Below are 23,078 nucleotides of genomic sequence, written 5' to 3'. Positions count from 1 at the left end.
AGAAAAGACAGCATTTAGGAGAGCTGTGGTGATTCATAAGAAAATTATTTTCTCATCCAGGCAAAGTCAAACAAAAAAAAAAACATCATGAATCCACACATTTGCTTGCAAATATCCATAAGCAAAAGCAATTATGCCCCAATAGACTTCATGATGTCCTGAGACACTCTACTAATATGCTCACAGCTGTATTTTTGATGAAAAATACAACTTGTGCTCGCTTCATCGTTTCATCAACTTATGCTCGCTTTAGCACAACGATGAGGGATTAAAAGTGGGGATGCAAAGCACTGTTGGAAAGCTTGGATACTGCTGACTACCGTTCGACTTTGACGGGCTGTATAAAACTCAGAATAGGGCGTAGGTATCTGTTTTTTGTAAATTCAGCTAAAAAATAGCCAGGAGTCAATGGGTTATAAAAAGAAAAAAATATAGGATAACGCTTTATATAAGGAGTGTAGAGACCTTAACTTAATCTTTGTTTGTGTTTTTTTTTTTTTGCAAAATAGTGGTATAATAAGTGGCCTGTGCCTTGCCTTGGGATGTTACATAGAAATAAAAATATATATCCCCCAAATCTTCCTCCTCAACCCCCATCCCTCTACAATCCTGCTTTTTTTTTAACTCCCCACCAAACCCCCTGGGAAATAATCCTGGACCTCTTCTGTTGCAAAATTGTGATTTCTGGCTACCCCTTCCTGAACGTGAATCTGAATCCCATTTCCATGGAAGCTTAAGCTCACCAATCCAGTCCCAACTTTTCTGTTCACTACCACAAATCCTATCTGTGAAAGCTCAAGTCCCATTCCTTATAACACAAATCCTAAACCTGAAACACAATTCCTAAACCTGGAATTTTATATCCCATTCCTGGTAGCACATATTGTGTCCCTGAAATTTAACATCCAAATATATGGGTAATATAGATTAAGCACAAAGTCAATCAATGAGATCATCACATTTTAATTAAAGAAAAATTTAACTCTCTGAGCCTGAGCTATTGTTTCCTGCAGCTATGATCAGTATGCTTTAAATCACTGAGGAGCTTGCACTTTTACTCCATCATATTGAGCATGGCTTCAGAGCTGTAGAAAATATTCAATTTTCTGTACAAGGCATGCCACACAAACAAATACATGGCCTTTCTCAGATAAAGTATAAAACCCAAGAAGCCTTTTCTATACCCCTTTACTCTGCTTAACCTTTCTCTCAACAGTGCTTATGCCCTTTTTTGGGCCTACAGGGAATACATTGAAAACAGTTTCCATGAATTATGTCCTGTGTCCTACTTGTCACACAGATGGGCTATCTTTTCTTTAAAAGCATAAAATTCAATTCTCTTGTAGAGGCAGCCATTGTCACATCTGGGATACCTTCTTCATATAAAAGCCCAGTGTAAACAACACAAAAACTGAAAAGATTGCTGACCCAGCAAAGGTGGCACTAATTGCAACCCTTGTTGGGAGGTGCACTGAAGAAGTTTGACAACATTTTCTTTGCCTATGTATATTCATTCAACCAAGTTTAGCAGTGCCAGAAATGCTGGCTGATGTTAGTGCTGTTTGCACTGGTTTAAAAATTCAATGTGCCTCTTTTGTAGATCCAGTCATGCCCATTTCTTGTGGCCTGAACTCTGAGAGGTCCCCGTGGGTCTCCTCAGAGATCTCTTCATCTCGAGTCTCCTCCATGAAATATGTGTCCAATAACTCATTAGCATACTGCCGTAATGTCTCATTACAATTATATTCCAATCCCTCAAGACATGCAACTCCTTCTAGCTCTTCAAAGGTGTTTTTAGAATCAGGGAAGAGTCGGAGTGCCATTTCTGCAAACTGCAAGGCAGTTAAAACAGTATCTTGGTCATGGGATTTCAAAAGGTGAACAAATCCTTCCATTCCTCTACAATCCAGTACAACTTTGAGGCAATCAGGCCCATGGTAGGAAATGTTGCACAGGGTAAGTGCTACCTGGAAAGTAAAAAAAAGGAGTTAAATGCTATTTCATCCTGGCGCCAAACTCTGAATTTTATTGTTGTTAGTCAATTTAAATTTGTATTAATTCATTATGTTAATGGTGTTGCATTTGAATTTTTGTTGATTGAAGCAGTTTTTACATCATAAGTTGGTTATAAAAATGCCAAGTGGAGAAAGAACTTCAGGGCCTTTTGCCCTACAAAACCATTGTTGAATCAAACCTTGAGTGCTTTCTTCTGAAAACATCAACTTCCAGAACTGGCATACAGTAGTAGTAAAAGCATGATACAATTTGATAGTGAGTTTTAAAGCTGACCTCTTTCTTGATGTCAAATGCTTCTGAGGCCAACATTTTCACTGTAACTGGAACCAAGCCAGCATGTACAACAGCCCAACAGCTCTCTGCTGGTCCTGCGGTTAGGTTGGACAAGACCCACAAGCTCTCCTTGCGAACATGTCGATGTGAGGACTGCAAGCATGCCATGACAGCATGAAGGAGTAAGCCGCCTTGCATGGCCATAGCACCATACTCATCTGGGCCACTTATGATGTTCCCTTCAAGGGAGAAAACAGAGATTATTTATAATCAAAATAAAACTGTTATAAAAGCTTAGATTAAAGTTCATACAATATACAACAATTTAGAAATGTGGGCCTTGTTACGACATGCTCTGCAATCAGAATAAACCATTGAGGGCAGGTAAAACAAAATCATGATCATCAGTCTGGAAAACACGCTTGACAATAGATGATGATATCTTACCCAAACATCTTAAAATGGGTGTAATGGCCTGGCTGTTTGGCTGTGCCTCTTGTACCAGGCTATGTAGAATTCTAACAAGATGATCAATTACTCCACTTTCAACAAATGCTGCCAGATTATCAGGCTTAGAAGTGAGATAAGTCGAAACCCAAGAGACCTCTGTGACAACCTCAATGGTACTCTGTCCAGGCACAAGAAGAGCGCAAATCATGGAAGCTATGCCGAGCCCCATCATGTCATCAGCAGCCTGGCTGTGACCTCTTGCTAGATTAGATAAGGCAAATGCTGCTGACTGCACAATTGATGGTATCTCAGACTAGAAACAGAAAAAAACAATTAGTATGTCTATGGAATCATGGAAAATGTTCAAAATAAACCGAATAAACTAACAGCAAACAAAATGCTAAATGGAGTTTTTTTAATATAAAGACACTTCTTGGAAAGCTTGGATAACTCAAACTCTTGCTAAATTGAGCTGACTTCAAGTTCCCTAGAGAATAATTTTCTACTTGAAAACTCAAACTGTATTACATTTTTCTTAGGATTCAAGAAAATCCTATATAGCTTTTATCATGACGCTCGTAAATTGTAAAATAATTTGGTAAAACTTCACTGTAAAAGCCAGTATCAGGGCATATCAGTAAGAACACAAAACCATGACATGAATAAAATGGCTTCTATGTGGCCCTGCACAGTGCAAGTTTTCCCGTCACGTCAAAGGGCTTCGTAAAACAGGATGTTATGGGCTGTAGATACCTTTAATAAATTGGCCATGGGGGGGACTATTCCTTGCGCACGCAAAAGGTCCCTACACTCGACAGAATCCCCCGACATGTTTCCAAGCGCCCAGGCGCACTGGTCCTGTAACGACAAGTTCTGCCCACTAAGATACGTAATTAAATAAGGCGCTGCTGCTTTTAACACCCTCAAAGTGTCCTCGTGGGTGCCCGCAGACAGATTTGTGATGCACCAAGCGGCTTCAAGCTGTAAATCGATGTTGTGACCAGTCAAGTACCCCACGACTGAACGAAGGCCATTTTCAACGCCCATAAAGGCGCTTATGAGCTCGCTTCCTTGTGCAAATGCCTTTCTCAAACTGCGTAAGCAGTGGAGAGTATTAGAATCATACTTTTGGATTGCCTTGGCGTAGTCTCGCACTTGTTCGACAGTGAAATCTTCTTCCTCGGCCTCCTCTTCGGCGAAACGAATTCGTTTGGAACTCAAAAGTCTTTCGCGCCTTTCCTTGCGTAAATCTGCTTCTTGGCCTCGCCGTCTTGATCGTTGGGCTTGTACGCTGTGTCCACCTTGCTTGTAAAGGTCTTTTCTGTTCATCTTGTTGTCGTTGATCAAGAGGATATTCGGGAGACAGTATTTTGTTAAAAAATCAAATCACGGTCGCCATATTGAAAACAATAGAAAATGCTATCCCAGAGTGCAACGCAAGATAACAAATCCCATGAGCCACTACGATACAGAGTACACAGGAAGCCCAAAGTCTCAATAAAAAATTCGCTAATAACGATCTGCACTTACTTGATTAAAAAAAGATAATGATAAAAATGGCAATATATCAACCAACGACCTGACTTTTAATATCATGGGTCATATTCCCCGCTATACATTCTAGGTCAACTTTTGATGAGCCCAAGTCGTACTGATCAGCGGACATACCCATGACTGCTCAACCGCCCGCCATATTTGAACGAATCGAAAGCATTCTTTTGCAAAGTTTCTTCAAAGCTTCATGAATTTCTTCTGATGCGGGAAAATTAGACAGTGCATAAGATGACTTCAAGTTTAGTAAGTGATTTTTATTGCTTTCTATGAAATTATGATGATTTGTTGGTTCTACGATGTCAAAAGATAGTTTGTTTACATTTACACTCCGAAATCTACACGTCAGACTTGTGTTGTTGTGACTCCGATTTCAAAAACATTCATTTCATTTTTACTTGTAGGAAGATCCGACGCTTGAGCGTCATTTCAAAGGGCACAGAGACACTGTCACAAGCGTGGATTTCAATCCCAACATGAAACAGCTGGGTAACACTCATAACATGTCCAATTTTATTTAGCTGTTATTCAGAGTGTAACTTTCTCAGATATTTCTAAACTTCATTACGAAACAATACAAATCCTTTACCCTTTTTTATACAGTCACTGGCTCTATGGATTCTAGTTTGATGATTTGGCATTTCAAGCCGCATATGAGAGCGTACAGATTTGTTGGACATAAAGTAAGAGTATATATCAAGGGTTTGTTTGAATATTTTTAGATAATTAGATGTCATGACTATTAGGGGATAGCCACTAAGATTAGATGAGATCTTACAGAGCATGAGGCGGTCACAATCATTATAAAATAAGTAGTTTTCTCTCTGGGATTAAAAATGTCTGTGCACCCAACTCAAAGTTTGAAGAAAATAAGTTTATTCTTTCAAATTCCATCAATGAAAATACCTAGCTATGATGTTAGATTATTAGGCAATGTCTAGCATATTACTAAAACCAGTGTCTCATTTATGCCCCATGCCAAGTTTTTTGGCCTATCTATTATCCTAGCAAAAGATAAAGTCTAGGTTCCACTAAAGTATAAATTACCTAGATGTTTACTTGATTACTTCAGAGCTAATAAAATTACATTTGCTAAACATCCGATAGCTTTCATCTATTAGAAAAACAGATTTATATGAAAAGATATATTTAGAATTATAAATTAGAAAAACTTCAAACTCAACTGAAAATATGAATTGAAGAGCACTAGTCTTAAACTGTGCTCCATTGTTTTCTCTAGGCCAAATACCACTAAGCCTCACTGCAAATAAATGATATTATTGAAAAAGGGACTAATTCATTGCCTGGTAACTTGATCAGTCCATTAACCGATTGATTTGCTCATTCCTAGGATGCTATACTGTCTGTAAAGTTCTCTCCGTCAGGTCACTTGATTGCTTCAGCATCCAGGGACAAGACAGTCAGACTCTGGGTCCCCAGTGTGTGAGTAACAGAACAATCAGCCTGCTGAGGAATTATCATTCTTGCAAGACTGCAGTCGCAGAATAGTACAGTCGTCAAATAAGTCATTTGAGTGAGCGTGTTGAAAGGGTTTAATAGAAGGGAATTCTCACTTTTGTTCAGGATTTTACAAATCATTGATTGTGCACTTGGAATATTTATTGGAACCATGAATGCCAAAAGTATTTTCACATGTTACTTATAGAAGCTCCTCTCTCAACAGGAAAGGTGAGAGTACAGTTTTTAAGGCACACACTGCAACTGTACGAAGCGTGGACTTTTCAGGCGATGGCCAGTCACTGTTAACAGCATCTGATGATAAATCATTAAAGGTTTGTTAAGTTTTAAATAGAAAAAAAAATCGTTTTTTTTTTTCTTACTCATGTTTGTTATTTTGATTTTAAAGGTCTGGACAGTTCATCGCCAAAAGTTTTTGTATTCATTGAATGCACATATGAACTGGGTGAGATGTGCAAAGTAAGTCTTTGAAAAATGTACACAGCAACTCTTGACACAACTGTTGAAATCCGTGCATGCGCATATACATTGTAAAAAAAGGAAAATCCTGTTCTAGATTTGATGCCATGGCAGTTAAGCCTTTTTTGGGTGGTGGAGGGTGGGGGTGGGAATTCATCAGTGTGTGTACCATCTCAATGACTCTGCAGATCCTTAAAAAAAGAAAACTTGCTTTGGCATTGCAATCTTATTCCTTTTTTCTTATTCAAAGGACTTCTTAGTGTTGATTTCAATTGACTGGTATAGTATATGGATATGGTTTGTTATCTTTGCAGTAGAATCAGTATTTTCAATGACTTCTCATTTTTCTAGGTTCTCCCCAGATGAGCGTCTGATTGTCTCTGGTAGTGACGACAAAACAATCAAACTGTGGGATCGCACAAGTAAAGATTGTGTCCATACCTTCTATGACCCTGGAGGGTTTGTAAATTCTGTGGAGTTTCACCCGAGTGGGACCTGCATAGCTGCCGGGGGGACAGACAGTACAGTCAAGGTAAAGTATGACCACGCATGGATAAATATTTACTTCTGGTTTAAAGTATAATAGCTGACTCAATTCTTGCAGGTTTGGGATATCAGAATGAATAAACTTCTTCAGCATTACCAAGGTAAAACAAGTTCAGCCAAAATTAGGCTTTAAATGACTCATGCTATACAAGGTGATATTTTAAGTCTTGTTTTTGAGGGGGCTCTTATACTCATGATAATATATTTCTAAATAATCAGCTCATACTGGTGCAGTCAACTCAGTGTCTTTTCACCCATCTGGTAACTACCTCGTGTCTGCATCAAGCGATACAACCCTCAAGGTAATATCCATGCCCTTTTCACTCATATTATCTAATGTAGTAAGCCATCTTTTAATTTCTTCATTTTTGTCCGTAGATTCTTGATCTAATGGAAGGAAGATTATTCTACACTCTACATGGACACCAGGTACAACATGGTTTTTATAAAAAAATATATTGTTTGCTCAGGTTAACCTTGTATTGTGGACACATGTCAACCTCCTTTGACGTGATCCATAATCGCGATACAATCAGTGTGTCACTGTCACTGTAGTGGGCGCATCCCTTTCAGCAAATATTTGAAGTAGTCCAGTGAATCATAGGTGGCCCAGTGTGTTTACACGTAAGCATATAGGGCCTCTCACCTCTGCTGAAACGGGTTTGACTCCTAGTTGAGACATGGATATTATCTTTCTGTTTCTCTGCCCTAAATTTGACTTGTTGAATGTATGTGAGCTTACTAGAAGCTTGTGTTCCTCAATTCTCCAGGAATTGATGTTCTTAACACATAATAGGGTTTTAAATGTGAAGCGCTTAGAACATGGTTAGTATAAGCGCTACAATAAATGCTTTATTTATTTTATTTATTATTCTGGATACAGTATATTAACGCAAGCTTTCCCCCCTAAGAACACAAGCAAAAAGGTCAATTTAGAACTAAAAAAAAAACATGATTTAATCTTTTTCTCAGGGACCAGCAACATCTGTTGTGTTCTCAAGAAATGGAGAATACTTTGCATCTGGTAGCTCAGATGAGCAGGTATGTTATCAAAATTTGAAATGTAAAAGAAAAAGAAAATCGAAGAAAAAAAATCAAAAAAAGCAATATCAAAAAATACAAAAAAGCTAACAAAAATTAACTATAAAAGAGAAAAGCAATAAAAAAAGGAATAAAAAATATTAAAAAGGGGGAAAAAATATATATATATATATAAAGAAGCAAATGAACTGGGACAGAGTAAAGTAAAAAAAGCGCAAACTTGTAAAGAAATATTATAAGTGGGAAAGCCGCCTTCTGTGTACAAACTGTAACTTGTAGCTCGTAATGTATTGTCATGTAAATTGTAAACATATATATGTAATAAAATTTATTTAAAGAAAAAGGTCACAAAATTTTCTGGACTGCCATTTTAAGTATAGTGTATGGACCATTTGATCTGACAGTGGTGGATAGGGATTTCTGCACAGATACCCATAATTTATGATATATATTTTTCTATAACTCCCCCTCCCCCCACACACACCATCCGATCTTGTCTGGCCCTAAATAATACTTTTTCCATTTGCAGGTGATGGTTTGGAAAACAAACTTTGACAAAGTTGATTATCAGGAAGGTAAGTACATGATATAGGCATAGTGCTTTTTTATCATTGGCTTTGGTCATATTTATCATTGGCATAGTGCTTTTTTATCATTGGCATTGGCTTTTAATTTGATTATGGGGAATTTTTTGGGGGATAATGGGTGGAATTTGAGTGTAAAAGCAAGGCATTGGCAGACTGGAGACAGTTGACAAGAAAGAGATATGAAAATCTGTTCTTCTTAAAGCGACAGTGCTTGCCATTGTGCTGCTAAGCAATCTGACAACATTCCATTTTGCAGTTTTGCGAACACATAGGAAAAGAGCGGCGCCAGTATCACCTTCGCATACTCACGATCCTCCACCACAATCCCCTTCAAAGCCAAGGGAACCAGGCCAGGTAAAGTATGCACGGCTGAGCAAAGTATCTGTGACCTAAGTACACTGCTGTGAGTTGATATATCTGGCTTTACAGAAGAGATATAAGACCCATTTACCTAGTAAATGTAGGACCCATTTACCTAGTAAATGTAGGTCCTATTTACCTAGTAAATGTAGGACCCATTTACCTAGTAAATGGTCTTTGGTACCTTTACTGTACTAGCCATAATGAAAAAATGCAATATTTTGGATCTAAAACACACACACAGCATAAGACACCAAACTGTAGATCAGTCATCAAGTGAAAGGTACTTTTTCCTTTTTTTCCAGATAAATGCTAGTGCTCATCCTAGAAACATGGGAGTTGGTGACCCTGAAGTTGTAGAAGTTGGACCTGCTATGTTCTCAATACCCCAGGTGCTTAAATAACTGAACTTATCACATCTATTGGTCATATTATGATAAACATTAATAACTTTGCACACAAGAGAGGGCAAGGGTTGATTTACAAGCAACTTCCTTGACAGAATTATTGTTGTCCCCTCTTAATTCCTTGAATCTCTAATGGAGGTGTGTTAGACAAGGTTGGTGCAGTAACAGATACTCTGCTCCATCTACAAGTTATGTTAAAATATGTTTGGTAGTTCTAATAAAACAAGTAAACATCGTATTTGATTGTAAGGACTGTCTATGGACATGGTACAGCAGGCCAGCATCCCCAGTGGTTCAGTTGGTATGACTCAATATTTTACTCTTTCTTAATACTAAATCATCCCTCAATCTTTAAATATCACAGCAACAGAGCAAACTTGATGACTACACAGCTCATCCAAACCGCCTCAGCCTAGGGGGCGTGGTCAACGATCCCCCGCAGACCACCCCTCTAGAACGGCGTGATATCCCTCCGCAACTTGCTAACACCCTGGAACACATTGTTGGACAGCTAGATGTTCTCACTCAGGTATGAATTAACTAATGGCTGCTTCTAATTGGAACTCAAGAGTAATTTTCTTGTGGATGTGCTTGACCCATTTTCACTTGTGTTCTTGCAAACTAGTGAGAACCAACCTTTGCAATAACAGGAAGAAATGGTATACTCTCTCACTTTTTGTCAAGATCTTTAGTAGCCGCTTTTAGTGTAATGCATGCCTTCCCCACAAGCTTGGGGGGAATGTGGGGAATTTAGTTCTTTTTAGAGATCACATTTTTTTAACCTATTTATTGTTGCTGGGCCAATTTCTGGGCATGCTGCCTATCTATTCTGGAAATGCTGTCTATGTTTCCTAGTTGGCAACTAAAGGCAAGCATATTGTTTAATGCACGAGGCTTCTCTCAGAAACAAGTAATCACATTCAGTTGGTTGTGTTTTTAGAGAAATTCTGATTAAATTATTCTTTAATAAGTGAATGGGGGGATCCAGAAATAGGGGGGAGAAACACTTGAAAGCAAAAGGGCTGGACCACTGAGTGTTGAGCAGCAACTTAGGACCAATACCATATTTTATTTATTTATTTTAAATAAGCTTGCCCAAGAGAAGTACCCCATTCATTCTTACATGTCCTTATTTATACTTAATTCTTACAGTATGTTCTTGTTGTCTGTAGACAGTGTCAATATTAGAGCAACGGCTCACTATGACGGAAGACAAGCTCAGAGAGTGTCTGGACAACCAGCAGAAAATTACTTTGCAGATAAGGCCCAATGAGTAGAGTGTAGTGAGGGATGAAAATAGGTTGTAATTTCCACTAGCTCTGTACAAAATTCTCTTAATAACTGTATTTGGAAGTTTGTTTTCAAAATTTCTAAAAAAATCCTGTAAAATGCTAGTCCCCCTCCCATGGAGATTGACTTATCACACTCTGTGATGCTCTAGCTGGCTCAAGTGTTGCATAACGTGACAAGTCCAGCACGGCTAAATGCAAAAATTCCAAGTGTGAGCCAGCTAAGCTTGTAAAATTGGCAATGGGCAGACAACACCTAAGCATACTACTTGAAATTCATTTATATGAGACTCTCTTTTGTATTATCACAGGACAACTCTTTATACCCTATTATCACCCAAGTGTACATAGGTGCCGAGTAATGTGAACAGGCTATGTGAAAATGTAAATATGTACTGTCAATAAAAAGAAATCTTATGCTGTATTGTCTAATAGACAAGCGTTTGTAGCATTTTCAACAGTATTTGCGCATGTTTTGCTTTCCTGCTCAACCCTTGACTAAAATAATCATACTGTAATAAGTTTGTGTAAAATTTTATTTTTATATTACCATATATGGCGACATGTATGGATCAAAATGTGCATTTTTAAATATATCTACAAGTATCTGCATTCAAATTTACAATAGTGTAGTTAAAAATACCGTAGTTGGCATTCAAGATTTGATTTTTTTCTCTACTCTTTTTCTGTCCTTTGCTGAAACTTTAGAGGCAATTTTGATCTGAAAAAAAGAAATAGGAAAGCTAGCTAGCTATTAGCCTGCTTGTAGGCAGTACTCAGTGTTATTATCGCAGAAAACCTGTTCTGTGAACAGGCGAAATCTTTGAACAGAGGATCAAGGTTTTCTGCAATAGTAACACTGGGTACTTCCTGCAAGCAGGCTAAAAAAGCAATTGATAGTATCTTTTCTAGCTATTGTTCACAGATGTCATTGCATTCTGTGGATAGTTTTTTAGTGTCCAAGCCATCCATACCTGATCAACTGTCACCTGTGTGTGAGGCTGGAAACAGGAGAAATGATAATGATCTGTAGCACCTGAATATGGAGAGGAAACTCTCCAATGAAGATATCTGAAAAGAAAAGTAAAAATGTTATAAAAAAAAAACAGCCAACTGTACAAATTGTATCTCACTTCCTTTTTTAAAAAAATAGCTGATGCCACAAAAACTGGCCTAACAACAAATCAATCATCCTAGAACATAACAAAAACAAGTCATATTGCAGTATTGAGCTAGGTTTTAGGCCCATTATCCTGCATTTCTGTAGCAAAATCACAGGTTTTTCTCAAGTAGCCATCATCTGAAATAGTTGGGCTAACCATTTGAGATTACTTTGGGTTTTGTAAAAATAAAGAAGGCCAATTCTTCAAACAAGAATATATTTTGGCAAGATGCTGGGTCATCTACTGCATTTGTTCTTAGCAAATCAGACTCGAGGAATTTTATTTCTGCTAATTAGCCGGTACCCATGATTTGCTAATGGGGGGGGGGGGGGGGGGGGGTGGGGTTGATAATCCTTTAATATTAAAAGAAACAACCAACTTTTGGTATTCAAGGTGTGTGTGATGAGTGCTTGTCTAAAATCTGGCACTTCCCAGATCCTTGTATCCAGGGTTTGGGAGTACAAAGGCATAGAAAATGTGCAAAATTTTGACCATTTTTTGGTGGAGAGGTGTGTGTGCCCTCTTTTTCTAGTTACAATGCAGACCATCCTTAATATTGCAAAAGTCCAGTTAATGCAAGACATTTACCCACGAATTGATTGGGAGGGTGCACAGTCATAGGTATCATATGGAAAATAATTCCTCAATAAGAAATGACACACTTTTTGGACTTATAACACACTTTTTGCACTTATGCATTCCCCCCCCCCCCCCCCCCCCCCCAGAATGCTGATCATTACAAAGGGACATAAAGATTACCTGTTAGGAACAGGTGAATAGCATTTGTCACAAATCAGTCTATTCCTGCCAGTTGGGCCATATTCAGCATGTATTTCTATATTCCATTCACCCTAGGGGTAAATAATACAATTAAGCTCCTACAACACATAAAGCTGGTAAAGTTGGTGAGTGTATTTATGATGTATGATTTGAACAATGATGTTATTGTCTTTTACTTACTATTTTTCCACTTTTTCTATCCAGAAGCTCCTGTTACGAAAAGGAACTTTTTATAAACTTTGATGAAGATAAAAAGCATTGACAGTGGATGACTAAGTTAGCAATGGAAAATCTTCTTACCTGTATTGCTTTTTCTCTTTGCTCGAGCTCATCTAAAGGTAATACCTTTTTTGCAACCTTTTCAATGGTGTTATCTAGTACCTGGTGAAAATGGAAGTCAGCTTTTTCAGTACCTCAAGTTTAACCCCTAACTGGCCAAATGACCTACTGTACTGACAGGAAAAAAAACTGTCTGATCAGCTCACTGACTGCAATAAACTGACTAGCATGCCACCTGCAAGCACTATCTCAAGTAAAGACCCTAACTGGCAATATGCTAACTAATCAACTGCCTGATCAACTGACTGTCTTATCAACTACCGTCTGATAAACTGACTAGCATACTTACCATCTAAAATGATCAACTGACCATTGACTGACCAATCAATTGTCTGATCTACTGACTGTTTGATCAATTTACTGTCTGATCTACTGACTGACTGATCTACTTACTGTTTGATCTACTGACTAACTGATCTACTGCCTGTTTGATCAACTTACTGTCTGATCTACTGACTGACTGATCTACTGATAGACTGAAAAAATGACTGTCTGATCTACAGACAGACTGATCTACTTAATGACTTATCATCCAACTTGCTGACATGGGGTCAGGCAAGAAGACATCCACCTTAACTGGGACCAGTAGCTTATGTGTTGAGTTTGCTCTGCAGCTTGGACAGTCAGTTGCCTGCTTTAGCCAGCCTGTGATGCATGAATGGCAGAATGTGTGAGAACACGGCAATGCATGTGCACTTATCATCAGCTCACGGCAGATGCAGCACAGCAGCTCTTCATTGAGATCTTCAAGCCATGCCTTGGTTTCATTTCCTTGAAAAGTCATAGCAAAGTTTATCATTGAAGAGTTATTTGATGTGATCAAATGTTGAAAAAGAGTTTACCATCATCCTTGTTTAGCCTTTTTCTTGCATCAATATTCTAAACAAAAATCATAGCCACAGATTAAAACATCTCTTTATTCTAAGGGACTGGTGAGTAACTGTAATAGACAACAGATATTTGTTTGTAGTGGTTTGATGTACCATTTTTGATTTAGGATCTCCCTTTGAAAGCAATTTTTTGCTGAGAGGGACACTTTTTTCCACATGATAGAGTTACAACTTTAAATGTATACAAGACTGGCTTCACCCAAAGCCTTGTGTTCCTGGGGGAAGCAGAACAAAAGCTAAGAAATCAAATTATCAAAAAAATTACCAAATTATTTAAAAAAATACCAAATTATTTCTATGAGTACATTGTGATGTTTTTGTGCACCCCGCTTTGACAGCAGCCCTTTTATAGTTGTACCTACCAAGTTAGATATCGAGCTACTGGATCCCCTGATAAGTTTAGATGAGACACTAGATCTTCGACAATGTTTTCTTTCAGGCTGGCTTGGACTGCAGGACGACACTAAAGTTACTACTCAATAGAGAACAGAAAGTTGTGTATTTCTGACACATTTTTTCCACTGGCTTTCAAAAATGAATTGTGTTCCCCCCTTGTGGAATAGCTTTATTATTAATTAAGGGTGTAAATGGTATGATCATATATGGACAAAATTGTGACTTTTGAAGTGCTCTGATGAACAGTGGCTACTACAAGTTTTGGTCCAGTGTTAAGATGTTTAACCACATTCTGTGTTTTATAGATTATTAATGATATTAACACACCTCTCATCATCAGAATCCAAAACCTTTATTCTTCGTCTACGCTTAGACACTCGTACTCTACCATCGCTGGTTCCCTCCCCTGGGGAATTTTGGCTGTCAATCAAATGACTGGAAACCAATGATTGGCTAATGAAATTGTCACTCAACTTAGAAGAACTTTTTTGCCATTTGTTTTCACTTTTGATGACGGATGGTCGTTTTCTTCGAGGTGTGCACACGTCCTTAGGTGTACACACGTCCTTCACACTTACATTATTTTTATCGTCCTTCTCATCACACTCGAAAACATAGACAAGTTCCGATTCCGGAGTAGAGACAACTCTCCCTTCGGGAGTCTGGACGCCGGCGCCTCCAAACACAACTACATCACCATTACGTAAAACACACTTTTTCCTTTTCACTGAATTCACTAAAATACCATTCATCCCGTTGCACTCTAAAGTATAGGAGTCGTTGTCATGGGATATTTGTGCGTGGAAGCGACTTATCATCAGGGGGGATACGAGGCTGTCCATAACAACATCAGCGAGGGCCGGGGTTCGGCCGATTCTAGTGATGGGTTTTCTTAGCTCAATTGATTCAGGCTGAAGAGCGATGTTATACTCTTTGCCTTGCATTTTCTTTAGTCGAAGCATTGTGTGTCAGCATAAATCCCCACATAAATCCTAAACGGACAAAAAAATTCCGTTTGTTTTGCTCACTGGCCTTCCGAATCACCCCCTCGAGAAGCCTGGTGACGAAGACACAGGTATCCAGTGAAGCTTCAAAGATTGCTGTTCGAGTGAACAAGGGTATCAGGACGTCTTCCTTTCAAGAGATTCTCCGAAATTATTTTTTCAATAAGCCTATTATTCCTGACTGTCGCATCCAGAATGTTATTCGCCTGCACTTTTTTATCAACACGCAAAAGGCCAAGATTCACTGGGACCGAGAGTACAAGACTTAGAAGCGTTACAATAGTCAAGGCCAGGTTTTCAGAGGATAGTTAAAAATGCTAAGGGAAAATTAGAAGGGAGGTGGTAATTGAATTCACCAATATATTTTGTAAAATGTCAAGTGCATCAGAAGAAAAAAATGTTTAAGAGGCAACTAGCCTACACAATTCCTTATACTCTCTTTGGTAACATTACAGTTGATAATGAAAATACTAAAGTTTGGCCATTCTAATACATTAACTGTAGTTAACTGTAATTTTCAAGAAAGGCTTGAATTGAGGTTGTAGGCATATTGAACATGGTTTATTAATAACTGGGAAAAAGAAAGGTTTGCTTGCCTGCAAATGTATCATTTTTTGTCGTTGCTTTTAAACAAGCAATAAAATCTGTTTATTATTTGGTATTTTCTACTACAAGTCCAACAATGTAGTTGTTTAGGTCTTTTTACACCAAAATTACCACAACCCTGGAGTTCCAAAAAAGAGGGGGGTGAAGCAAGGGTTTTAAGAAAGGGGGGCCACATTAATTGTTCCTCCGTGGACTTCCTTGTATTTCTTGTAATTTTTAAGCCAAATATCTGAAAATAGGGGGGGCCTTGGCCCACCGCTAGATTCACCTTTTGATAAAAACATGGGGGAATACAAGGCTCCTAGTTATTTGCTCTTGTAAGGCCTGATACATGGATGTCCTGTTAGGTAATCCTCAAGGAATCTCACGTGATCGCCCTGTAACTCCACTGCATTATCCCTAACAACCCCCCCGGATCCTGTCCTTCTTTTTAGTTCCGTCAGGAGGGTTCTCGGGTCACCACAGACATTACTGACCACTGTCACTTTCTTCCCTTTCGCGCGGTTTTCAACTACAAGAGGGAGTTTTCCTTTCTTTGTTTTTGACACAAAGAATTCTCCGCAAGTCGTGGGAACCTCTTTAGCTGGAATTTCTGCTGCCCCTGTAGCGGGTAGAGCCGAGGGAATACTTTTTAGTGGTTCATCGGTGCGCGTCGTCTCACTCCTAGAATTACCCAACACAGGAAAATCAAGGAAGCTTCCCAACGTCAGCCCAGCGGGCCTGCCCTCATGATCGTCTCTGAAAGCCTCCTCTTTCCTTTTATTTCGCTTTGGCATTTTTGCATGCTAAAAAATCGTAGAAAACATGGCGCCCTTATTTTGGTACTATGAGCCAACTGTGTAAGCGACCTTCGGTCCGCGGTAAATTGGAATACGCATGCGCCTTGCGATGTCAACAAACCCGCCGTAAGTCCCGCAGCGCGCCTTTATGAAATAGTGAAATGTTGTTATGGGTTCTAGACATATAAGCTTAAAAGAAGCCGCCGAGCATGGATGTACTCGATTTATTCCATTTTTGTCGAATTGGAGATGTGGAAAATACCAGGTTAGTGCAAAGTTATAGTAAAACAAGGCTCATACAAACTCTTTAAGTAGTCGATAGTCGACGATTACGCATGTCATATGATAGGTTTGAGCTCCTAAAGTTCTCTGGCATTTTTTTTATTTTACTGCAAATACCAAATATATGTTTCACAAATCTATAGCTGGTAGCTCATCTAGCCCTACCATCTGTCTTAGCTGTAAAAGATTCAGGTTATAAAGCTTAACACAGCTAAGGGATATATCCTTTTGCGCCGTGGCATCATCATAAGTATATATCGCTTTCCGCAACATTGATTATAAATAATATGTTTTGCAAACCGTTACCCCTACCACCAGTCTTTTATGTCTACCACAAGTCTGTTAATATTGTATTTTTATCTATCTACACCAGGAACTTAGTGGAGGAAGAAGATGTCGATGTTAATGTGAGGGATTGCTGGGATAGTACACCACTGTAAGTCATAAAAATCCAAGTCACTCAAATTGAATTTTTTTAATAAACAAAATATTGCACATGGCACGTTTCAACTGGTCACGTATTCTTCCTAGGGTGCATTTATGTGGCCATTTTTCATGGGATGTGATTATTTAAAAATTCAACCATAAAGTAAATAGTTATTTCAAGTGTTGTAAACATCACACCTACATACATGGATGACCTTGGTAGTTTGAAGCACTTCTTTCAATAACTTTTCATATTGTTGTTTTTCGTTTTGCTGTTATGTAAGAAATGACAATGGTAAGAATGATTGTGTCTGTGCAACAATAAAAATAAATCAATTTTATTTATATTTTGAATGTTTTTGCCAGGTATTATGCATGTCTATGCGGTCATGAAGCTTTGGTTGCATATCTTCTGTCAATAGGTATTATGATACTTTATGAAATTACAACTATATGCCATATGTCGAAGCTAGGGTGAATAAATGATGAAAATAAGGCTCGGAATTGAGAAAGATCGGCAGCTGTGACTGAATGGGTCAGCATTTGTTTTATTTGCATAATATCCTGGGGTGCTCAATTTCATTTGCTCAATAGAATCACCAAATTTTTAAGCAAAACAATGATTGTATGCTTAGCAGTAAACAAGGCCTTACAGAACTTTCGTGAAGTTTCAATAAATACTGAACCGGCCCCCTTTGAAAATTTCTAGTTTCAACCTTTGAAATCGATAAATCTAAGTTAATATGTAGTTGTAAAAGAAACAGCTATCGATTGATAATCACCATTAGATACAAGTAACGTGGAAAAACTTCACTGTAGATGGTATATTTTGTAGTTTTGTTCACTTTGTTTTCGTTTAACAGGTGCCAGATGTGAGCCAAATACATTTGATGGAGAGCGATGCCTCTATGCAGCACTCACAGACAGAATTCGCAAGATCTTGCAAAATTACAAGGCCATCACCAGTACATGTATGAGAAGGAATCCTTATTATGAGTTCCTTCGCAGGTTGGTTGATGATATGATGCGGTTTCAATCTTTAAGCAATAACACACTCATTTCCTGTTTTGTATGCATTGTAGGACTCTAGAAAGTGGTGATTTTGCAGATGTATGTTTTGTGATACATGGACAGAGATTCTGTGCCCATCGAGCTATTTTAACTACACGTAGCAGCTATTTTGCTAGCATGTTTGAGACAAAATGGAAGGACAAACATGTTATCACTTTGAATAATTCATTGGTAAGTAGGATGCACTAGGTTGTTGTTTTCTGACGTCACAAATTTATAATTTTTGAAATTATTTTTCAGGTAAAACCCTGGGCATTCAAGGCTTTGCTAAACTTTATTTACATGGGTATGTTGATTATAAAATATTTTCTTTGGTGTGAAAAGGTGGTCGTAATATGGCACTGGCACTGGATGTGACCCCCTTCCCCAACCTCCTTCACTCACACCCACCACAATTGACCCAAAGGTCTGTTGAAAAGAAATTTTACCTATTGAGCTAATTGGATGAGATGCCTAAGAGCTAGTTTTCTTAAAACAGTTGTACAAGGGTTTGGGGTGATCATTTTAATGACAGTGCAATAGGGGTAGCGATGGGTACCTTGAAATTTCAAAAGTCTTGCAAAAATTTCGCAAAGTCTTGGAATCTCAGCATTAAGCAAGTCTTGTTTTTTCACAATTTTAGTATTTGCAGCTGTTTTTTTTAATCATAGTCTTGGATTTTTAAACACGATCCCGGAGCCTCTGATTCTGTTAAACGCTATCTGTATTATGTTGTTACAATGCTAGTAGCAAGATTGTATTGTTACTCTACTTTATTTTTTTTTTTCAACTGATGCTTATGACATACCTCGGGCTCAGATTCCAAAATTCAACAAGAGTCTGGTGCTCGGATTACGAAATTTGACTAAAGTCTCAGGCCTTGTCAAGTCTTCGATTTGCCCATCGCTACCCCTGCAATGTATGCTGGCATGGACATCTTGTCAGTTTTGTGAAGAAAACCGCTTTAAGCCAATGAGAATGCGAGGGATATACTATCTGATTAACATTGAGTGCACATTAGAAAACAACAGAATCCTCCCAATTACAAATTTGATGTCAATCAAAACTTTGATTCTAGCAAACTTGTGGGCTCAACTTTGTTTAAACTATGTATTGATGGCCACAGCATTGCGCATCACACTTATAATAAAGCAATTTGGGTGATGTTTGGGAACCACATGATCACCCTGATCTCACCTAGAGGAGTTCTATCTATCTAAGGGTTTCCATTTAATTGTATCAATCACATGTAAATCAAAACCAAATAAACCTAATCACTTGTGAAAAGAACCATAACATATGGAAACTGGGGAATGGGAAAACCACCTCCCCCTATCCCCATCCCGCCATCCTCCCATGCAGAGCTGTAGCAGGGGGCGGGGCACTGGGGGCACCTGTGCCTGTTTCTGTTTCTGTATTGTGTCCCCTCAATATTTCAAGGCGTGCTACGAAACTGCCATGCCAATGTAAATCCTGACTACAAGCCTTGCATATTCTTATTTTTTGTACATGTTTGCTCACTTACTTACTTTTTTATTTAGATCGTCTAGATGTTGATGTCTCACAAACCATGGATGTTTTACTCTTGGCAAAACAGTGTAAATTACATGTGCTAAAACAGCTCCTTGAGATGCGTTTACGAGATATTGAAATGATGAGTAAGTATACTTTCAAAAGAAATGACTTGAATGGAAAACACATGTTTCCATTTGATGAGATTAATTTTTTTTATCAAGGTGATTCCAAGCCTGGAACTCATGAAGTCAAAGTTATCAGTGTTGAGCCAGATGCGTCTCTAAGGACAATGCAAGGAGAATATGGACAAATGGCAGAGATTGCTATTCCTCAACCCTATCGACAGCAGGTATGAAATGTCAATAGTTATCATTTCAAATATAATCAGTAACAGTAGCAATTCCCAGTCAATTCCCAGATATTATCAATTTTTATCACTCATATTTATTTACTTATTCTTATTTTAGCAATTTCCTCGAGAATTTGGAGGTAGGCTAAATTTCTGGCATCATTCTCTATTATAAACTATTTATACGATATTATATGTTGAAGTATTATTTCTATTTTCTTTAGAGTTTTTCTTCCCGTTTTCCCTGTCTCTACCAAATGATGACAGAATTCCTGGTGACCTTCCATCATATACTGATATCTGTATCAACGTACAAGGAAACAAATTCTTCTGCCACAAGGTATTAAATAACTTTAAAAATTCCAAAGTTCCCTTTGAGGTCGTGTATTTTTCCTATCATTCTGGAATGGGATTGGCTGGTAGAGAATGTTCAGAGAACATTCGAGTCATTCTGCTACAGGTAGCAGAATGGATGGAATGGCCTTCATTCCATTCCGGAATGGGAACGCGGGATAAACGAACGTGCGCTTTTTCTATTCTAATAATTCTCATTCCGGAATCACGAGTAAAAATCACGAGTAAAAAAAATGATAAAACCTGGCAATGTTACCTTCTTTCAAGTGATAGCATTATTCTGTCGCGGCTTTTTTGCGCAATAAAAATTTTGCAACTAGTTCACAAACATTTTTGTTGTCTTGTGCAAGCCGAGCGATGCGGTGCCTAGCAACGCTAGGTGTTGTTGTACGGGGCTCCCATGTTGTTCGAGCAACGCCAGCATTATTGGGGCAGCAATGTCCTCACATCTGATTTTCTATCTGTTTTTATTTTGCTTGTAGATGTTTTTATGCGGCCGCAGTGATTACTTTAGAGCTCTTTTGATTGATCACTTCGCTGAAGTCTCAACAGAACCAAACTCAATACCGGAGTTGGCACTTCATGACGTCACGCCGGAGGTCTTTGCTGCTGTTGTGTCCTTTGTATACAGGGACAATGCCGAGGTGTGCAGTTTCAGCTAGCCTATTATTTTATCCTGTTTATATCTTACCAAAAAAAATTTTGAATGTTTTTCAGATACCCCCTGGTACTTATGTTTTGCAAAGAGTTTCGAGAAGAATCTGGCGATCATGGGAATAAATACATCTTTGCAATCACGAAACACATCATTGCGCCCATAAAATAGATAATTGAATAGACACTCGTGGGACAGATTTATTCAAGTCTGTTTCTGTCAATTTCTGGAAAAAGCAAATTTTCTTAGCGGTTTCTTCAAAGAAAACAACCACCGAAGTGTGCGAATTTCGCTAATACAGTTATTAATTTTGTCTAGCTCACAGATGAAATCCTTTATAACGTTCTCTGTGCCGCGGATATCTACCTACTACACGGACTCAAGCGACTATGCGAACACAAGATCAGCGGCCTACTTGACCGTGCTAATGTTTTGACAGTTCTCCGGACCGCGCGGCTTTTCTCGCTAGACCGACTTGAAATGAATTGTTGCGACTTCCTTGCTGGAAACATCGCAGAGGTAATCTCCATTAGTCGTAACTCATACCCACGCCGGGTCTCAAAACCGTCCTTAATAATCAACATCGGTATCACCATCATCTTCAGTCAACATCATCCTCTCCAGTAGCGGATCTAGGGGGGGGGGGGGGGGCTTAAACCTCCCTTTGAGCTGCCAGAAAGCCATATAACTAAAAAAATTATCCCCTCCCCCCTTTGTCACTGAGCGAAAAGCTAGATCCGCCCCTGTCCTCAGTTATATCATTAGCACCATCATTTACAATACCATCATTAACAGCTTCAACAGTTCTATCGTCCATCATCATAATCTGTCATAATCAGCGTCATCTATCATTATCATCATCATTATCAACATCGCCCTTCTACCTTAATCTTGTCGTTATCATCATCGGTTTTTGTCATCACTATCATCCATCAACATCATCATCATCGTCAACGGCACATATCCACCTTAACTAGTTTCCATGGCAGCTCAACAACACGTTTACCTACTAAACATACAGCTCAACGACATCAGTTATCAATATCACCGTCATCTTTCTTATACCACACCACCTTATTCATCACCATTATCTTGTCGTTATCATCAACAGTTTTCGTCATTAACATCATCCTTGCTCAACATCACACATTCATCTTAACTTGTTTCCTTGAATACTGCACAGTTCATCGATAGCCAAGACTTTCACGAATTGATCCTCGAGGATGCCGCGGCCATCCGCAACAGAGAGGAGACCGACTCGATTCCAATCGTGGACGACCTGAGGTTCCACCTGTACAAGAACATCCTACCAAACGATGGCAGTGGCTCCCTGTGCTTGGAGGGAGGTGATGCTGAAATTAACCTCTTGATCCTTAACAACATCTTGGAAAAACTCGGACTAGACTGCTGAATGGAACAAGAATGCTGAAATGTACAGATAGTGAATTTGAATAGAATTTTAAAGAAGACCTGGTGAGTCTTGAATAGTGAACTAGAAGGCTGAATTGAAGTCAAACGCTGTTTCCTGCAGAATCTGTCTCAGTTCAATCAGCGCACGAATTAATGAATCGTAGAAAAAAAAATTAAGTTAAAGAGGCTGTGAATTTTATTTCCACATTTTTTATATTTATTTTTAACTCGTGAACACGTAGCACTCGACTAGCTGTAGGAATTCAGGAATTCATTTACCTCAAGATGGTAGTTACCCTCGCAAAATAAAAGGATTTTGTAGAATATATTGACTGATCGATTGTTTGTTTGGGATAGGCGCCCGACCGACTGATTCGACAATGTGTAGTTCCAGAAAATATCCATACCCCCTAATGGAAGGGGTTGGAGGTATGACCCCCCCCCCCCCTGCCTCATACAGTAACTGTTAAGGAAACCGGCCTTCTTAACCCCCCCCCCCCCCCCCCCTGTGGAAATTCCTGGGCGTTTGACACCCACCCCACCCCACCCTACCCCGGAATTTCAAATCCCCTTTATGGGGATGGACATTTTCTGGAACTACACAATTAATGTTTGCGATGAC

General features: G+C 38.7%; 5 protein-coding genes across 8 annotated transcripts; 2 read left to right on the top strand and 3 right to left on the bottom strand.

Annotated features, from left to right (window-relative positions):
• Positions 1-947: 947 nt before the first annotated feature.
• Positions 948-4,161, bottom strand: LOC116601154 (importin subunit alpha-2). The gene is made up of 4 exons (XM_032361817.2): positions 3,493-4,161; positions 2,737-3,052; positions 2,290-2,528; positions 948-1,967 (listed from the first exon to the last, which is right to left on the bottom strand). The coding sequence occupies exons 1-4, from the start codon at positions 4,066-4,068 to the stop codon at positions 1,581-1,583; spliced, it is 1,518 nt and encodes a 505-aa protein (XP_032217708.2). The 5' UTR covers positions 4,069-4,161; the 3' UTR covers positions 948-1,580.
• Positions 4,162-4,387: 226 nt separating this feature from the next.
• On the top strand, positions 4,388-10,892 carry LOC5517479 (POC1 centriolar protein homolog A). Its single transcript, XM_032361820.2, has 16 exons — positions 4,388-4,536; positions 4,695-4,779; positions 4,894-4,973; positions 5,642-5,733; positions 5,975-6,083; positions 6,158-6,228; positions 6,580-6,760; positions 6,833-6,875; positions 6,994-7,076; positions 7,153-7,203; positions 7,747-7,815; positions 8,345-8,390; positions 8,659-8,756; positions 9,068-9,154; positions 9,534-9,698; positions 10,342-10,892. The coding sequence occupies exons 1-16, from the start codon at positions 4,522-4,524 to the stop codon at positions 10,444-10,446; spliced, it is 1,380 nt and encodes a 459-aa protein (XP_032217711.2). The 5' UTR covers positions 4,388-4,521; the 3' UTR covers positions 10,447-10,892.
• A 132-nt stretch (positions 10,893-11,024) lies between these two features.
• On the bottom strand, positions 11,025-15,243 carry LOC5517480 (polycomb group RING finger protein 1). 3 transcript variants are annotated; one of them, XM_032361821.2, is made up of 9 exons: positions 14,354-15,243; positions 13,993-14,080; positions 13,583-13,619; positions 13,312-13,511; positions 12,702-12,782; positions 12,582-12,611; positions 12,381-12,472; positions 11,433-11,529; positions 11,025-11,179 (listed from the first exon to the last, which is right to left on the bottom strand). In XM_032361821.2, exons 1-9 carry the CDS (start codon positions 14,986-14,988, stop codon positions 11,114-11,116), a joined length of 1,326 nt encoding a protein of 441 aa, XP_032217712.2. In that variant the 5' UTR covers positions 14,989-15,243; the 3' UTR covers positions 11,025-11,113. The 3 variants fall into 3 exon arrangements, with proteins under 3 accessions (XP_032217712.2, XP_048582856.1, XP_032217713.2); XM_048726899.1 differs by having other exon boundaries at positions 13,993-14,102; positions 14,354-14,497; XM_032361822.2 differs by lacking the exon at positions 12,582-12,611.
• Positions 15,244-15,927: 684 nt separating this feature from the next.
• LOC5517408 lies at positions 15,928-16,479 on the bottom strand. Its single transcript, XM_032361823.2, has one exon. The coding sequence runs from the start codon at positions 16,410-16,412 to the stop codon at positions 15,942-15,944; it is 471 nt and encodes a 156-aa protein (XP_032217714.2). The 5' UTR covers positions 16,413-16,479; the 3' UTR covers positions 15,928-15,941.
• LOC5517481 (ankyrin repeat and BTB/POZ domain-containing protein 1) lies at positions 16,474-22,619 on the top strand. Of its 2 annotated transcripts, XM_032361818.2 has the most exons (13): positions 16,474-16,680; positions 17,071-17,133; positions 17,490-17,545; positions 17,987-18,131; positions 18,206-18,365; positions 18,435-18,480; positions 19,715-19,831; positions 19,910-20,037; positions 20,156-20,177; positions 20,262-20,377; positions 20,874-21,035; positions 21,365-21,565; positions 22,230-22,619. In XM_032361818.2, the coding sequence occupies exons 1-13, from the start codon at positions 16,625-16,627 to the stop codon at positions 22,455-22,457; spliced, it is 1,500 nt and encodes a 499-aa protein (XP_032217709.2). In that variant the 5' UTR covers positions 16,474-16,624; the 3' UTR covers positions 22,458-22,619. The 2 variants fall into 2 exon arrangements, with proteins under 2 accessions (XP_032217709.2, XP_032217710.2); XM_032361819.2 differs by lacking the exon at positions 16,474-16,680 and having other exon boundaries at positions 17,959-18,131.
• Positions 22,620-23,078: the final 459 nt, after the last annotated feature.

The sequence above is a fragment of the Nematostella vectensis genome, chromosome 1 (genome assembly GCF_932526225.1).
Source record: "Nematostella vectensis chromosome 1, jaNemVect1.1, whole genome shotgun sequence".
Lineage (NCBI taxonomy): Eukaryota > Metazoa > Cnidaria > Anthozoa > Actiniaria > Edwardsiidae > Nematostella > Nematostella vectensis.
The sequence above is the reverse complement of the archived record's forward strand: the minus strand, read 5'-3'. Positions and strand labels throughout refer to the sequence as shown.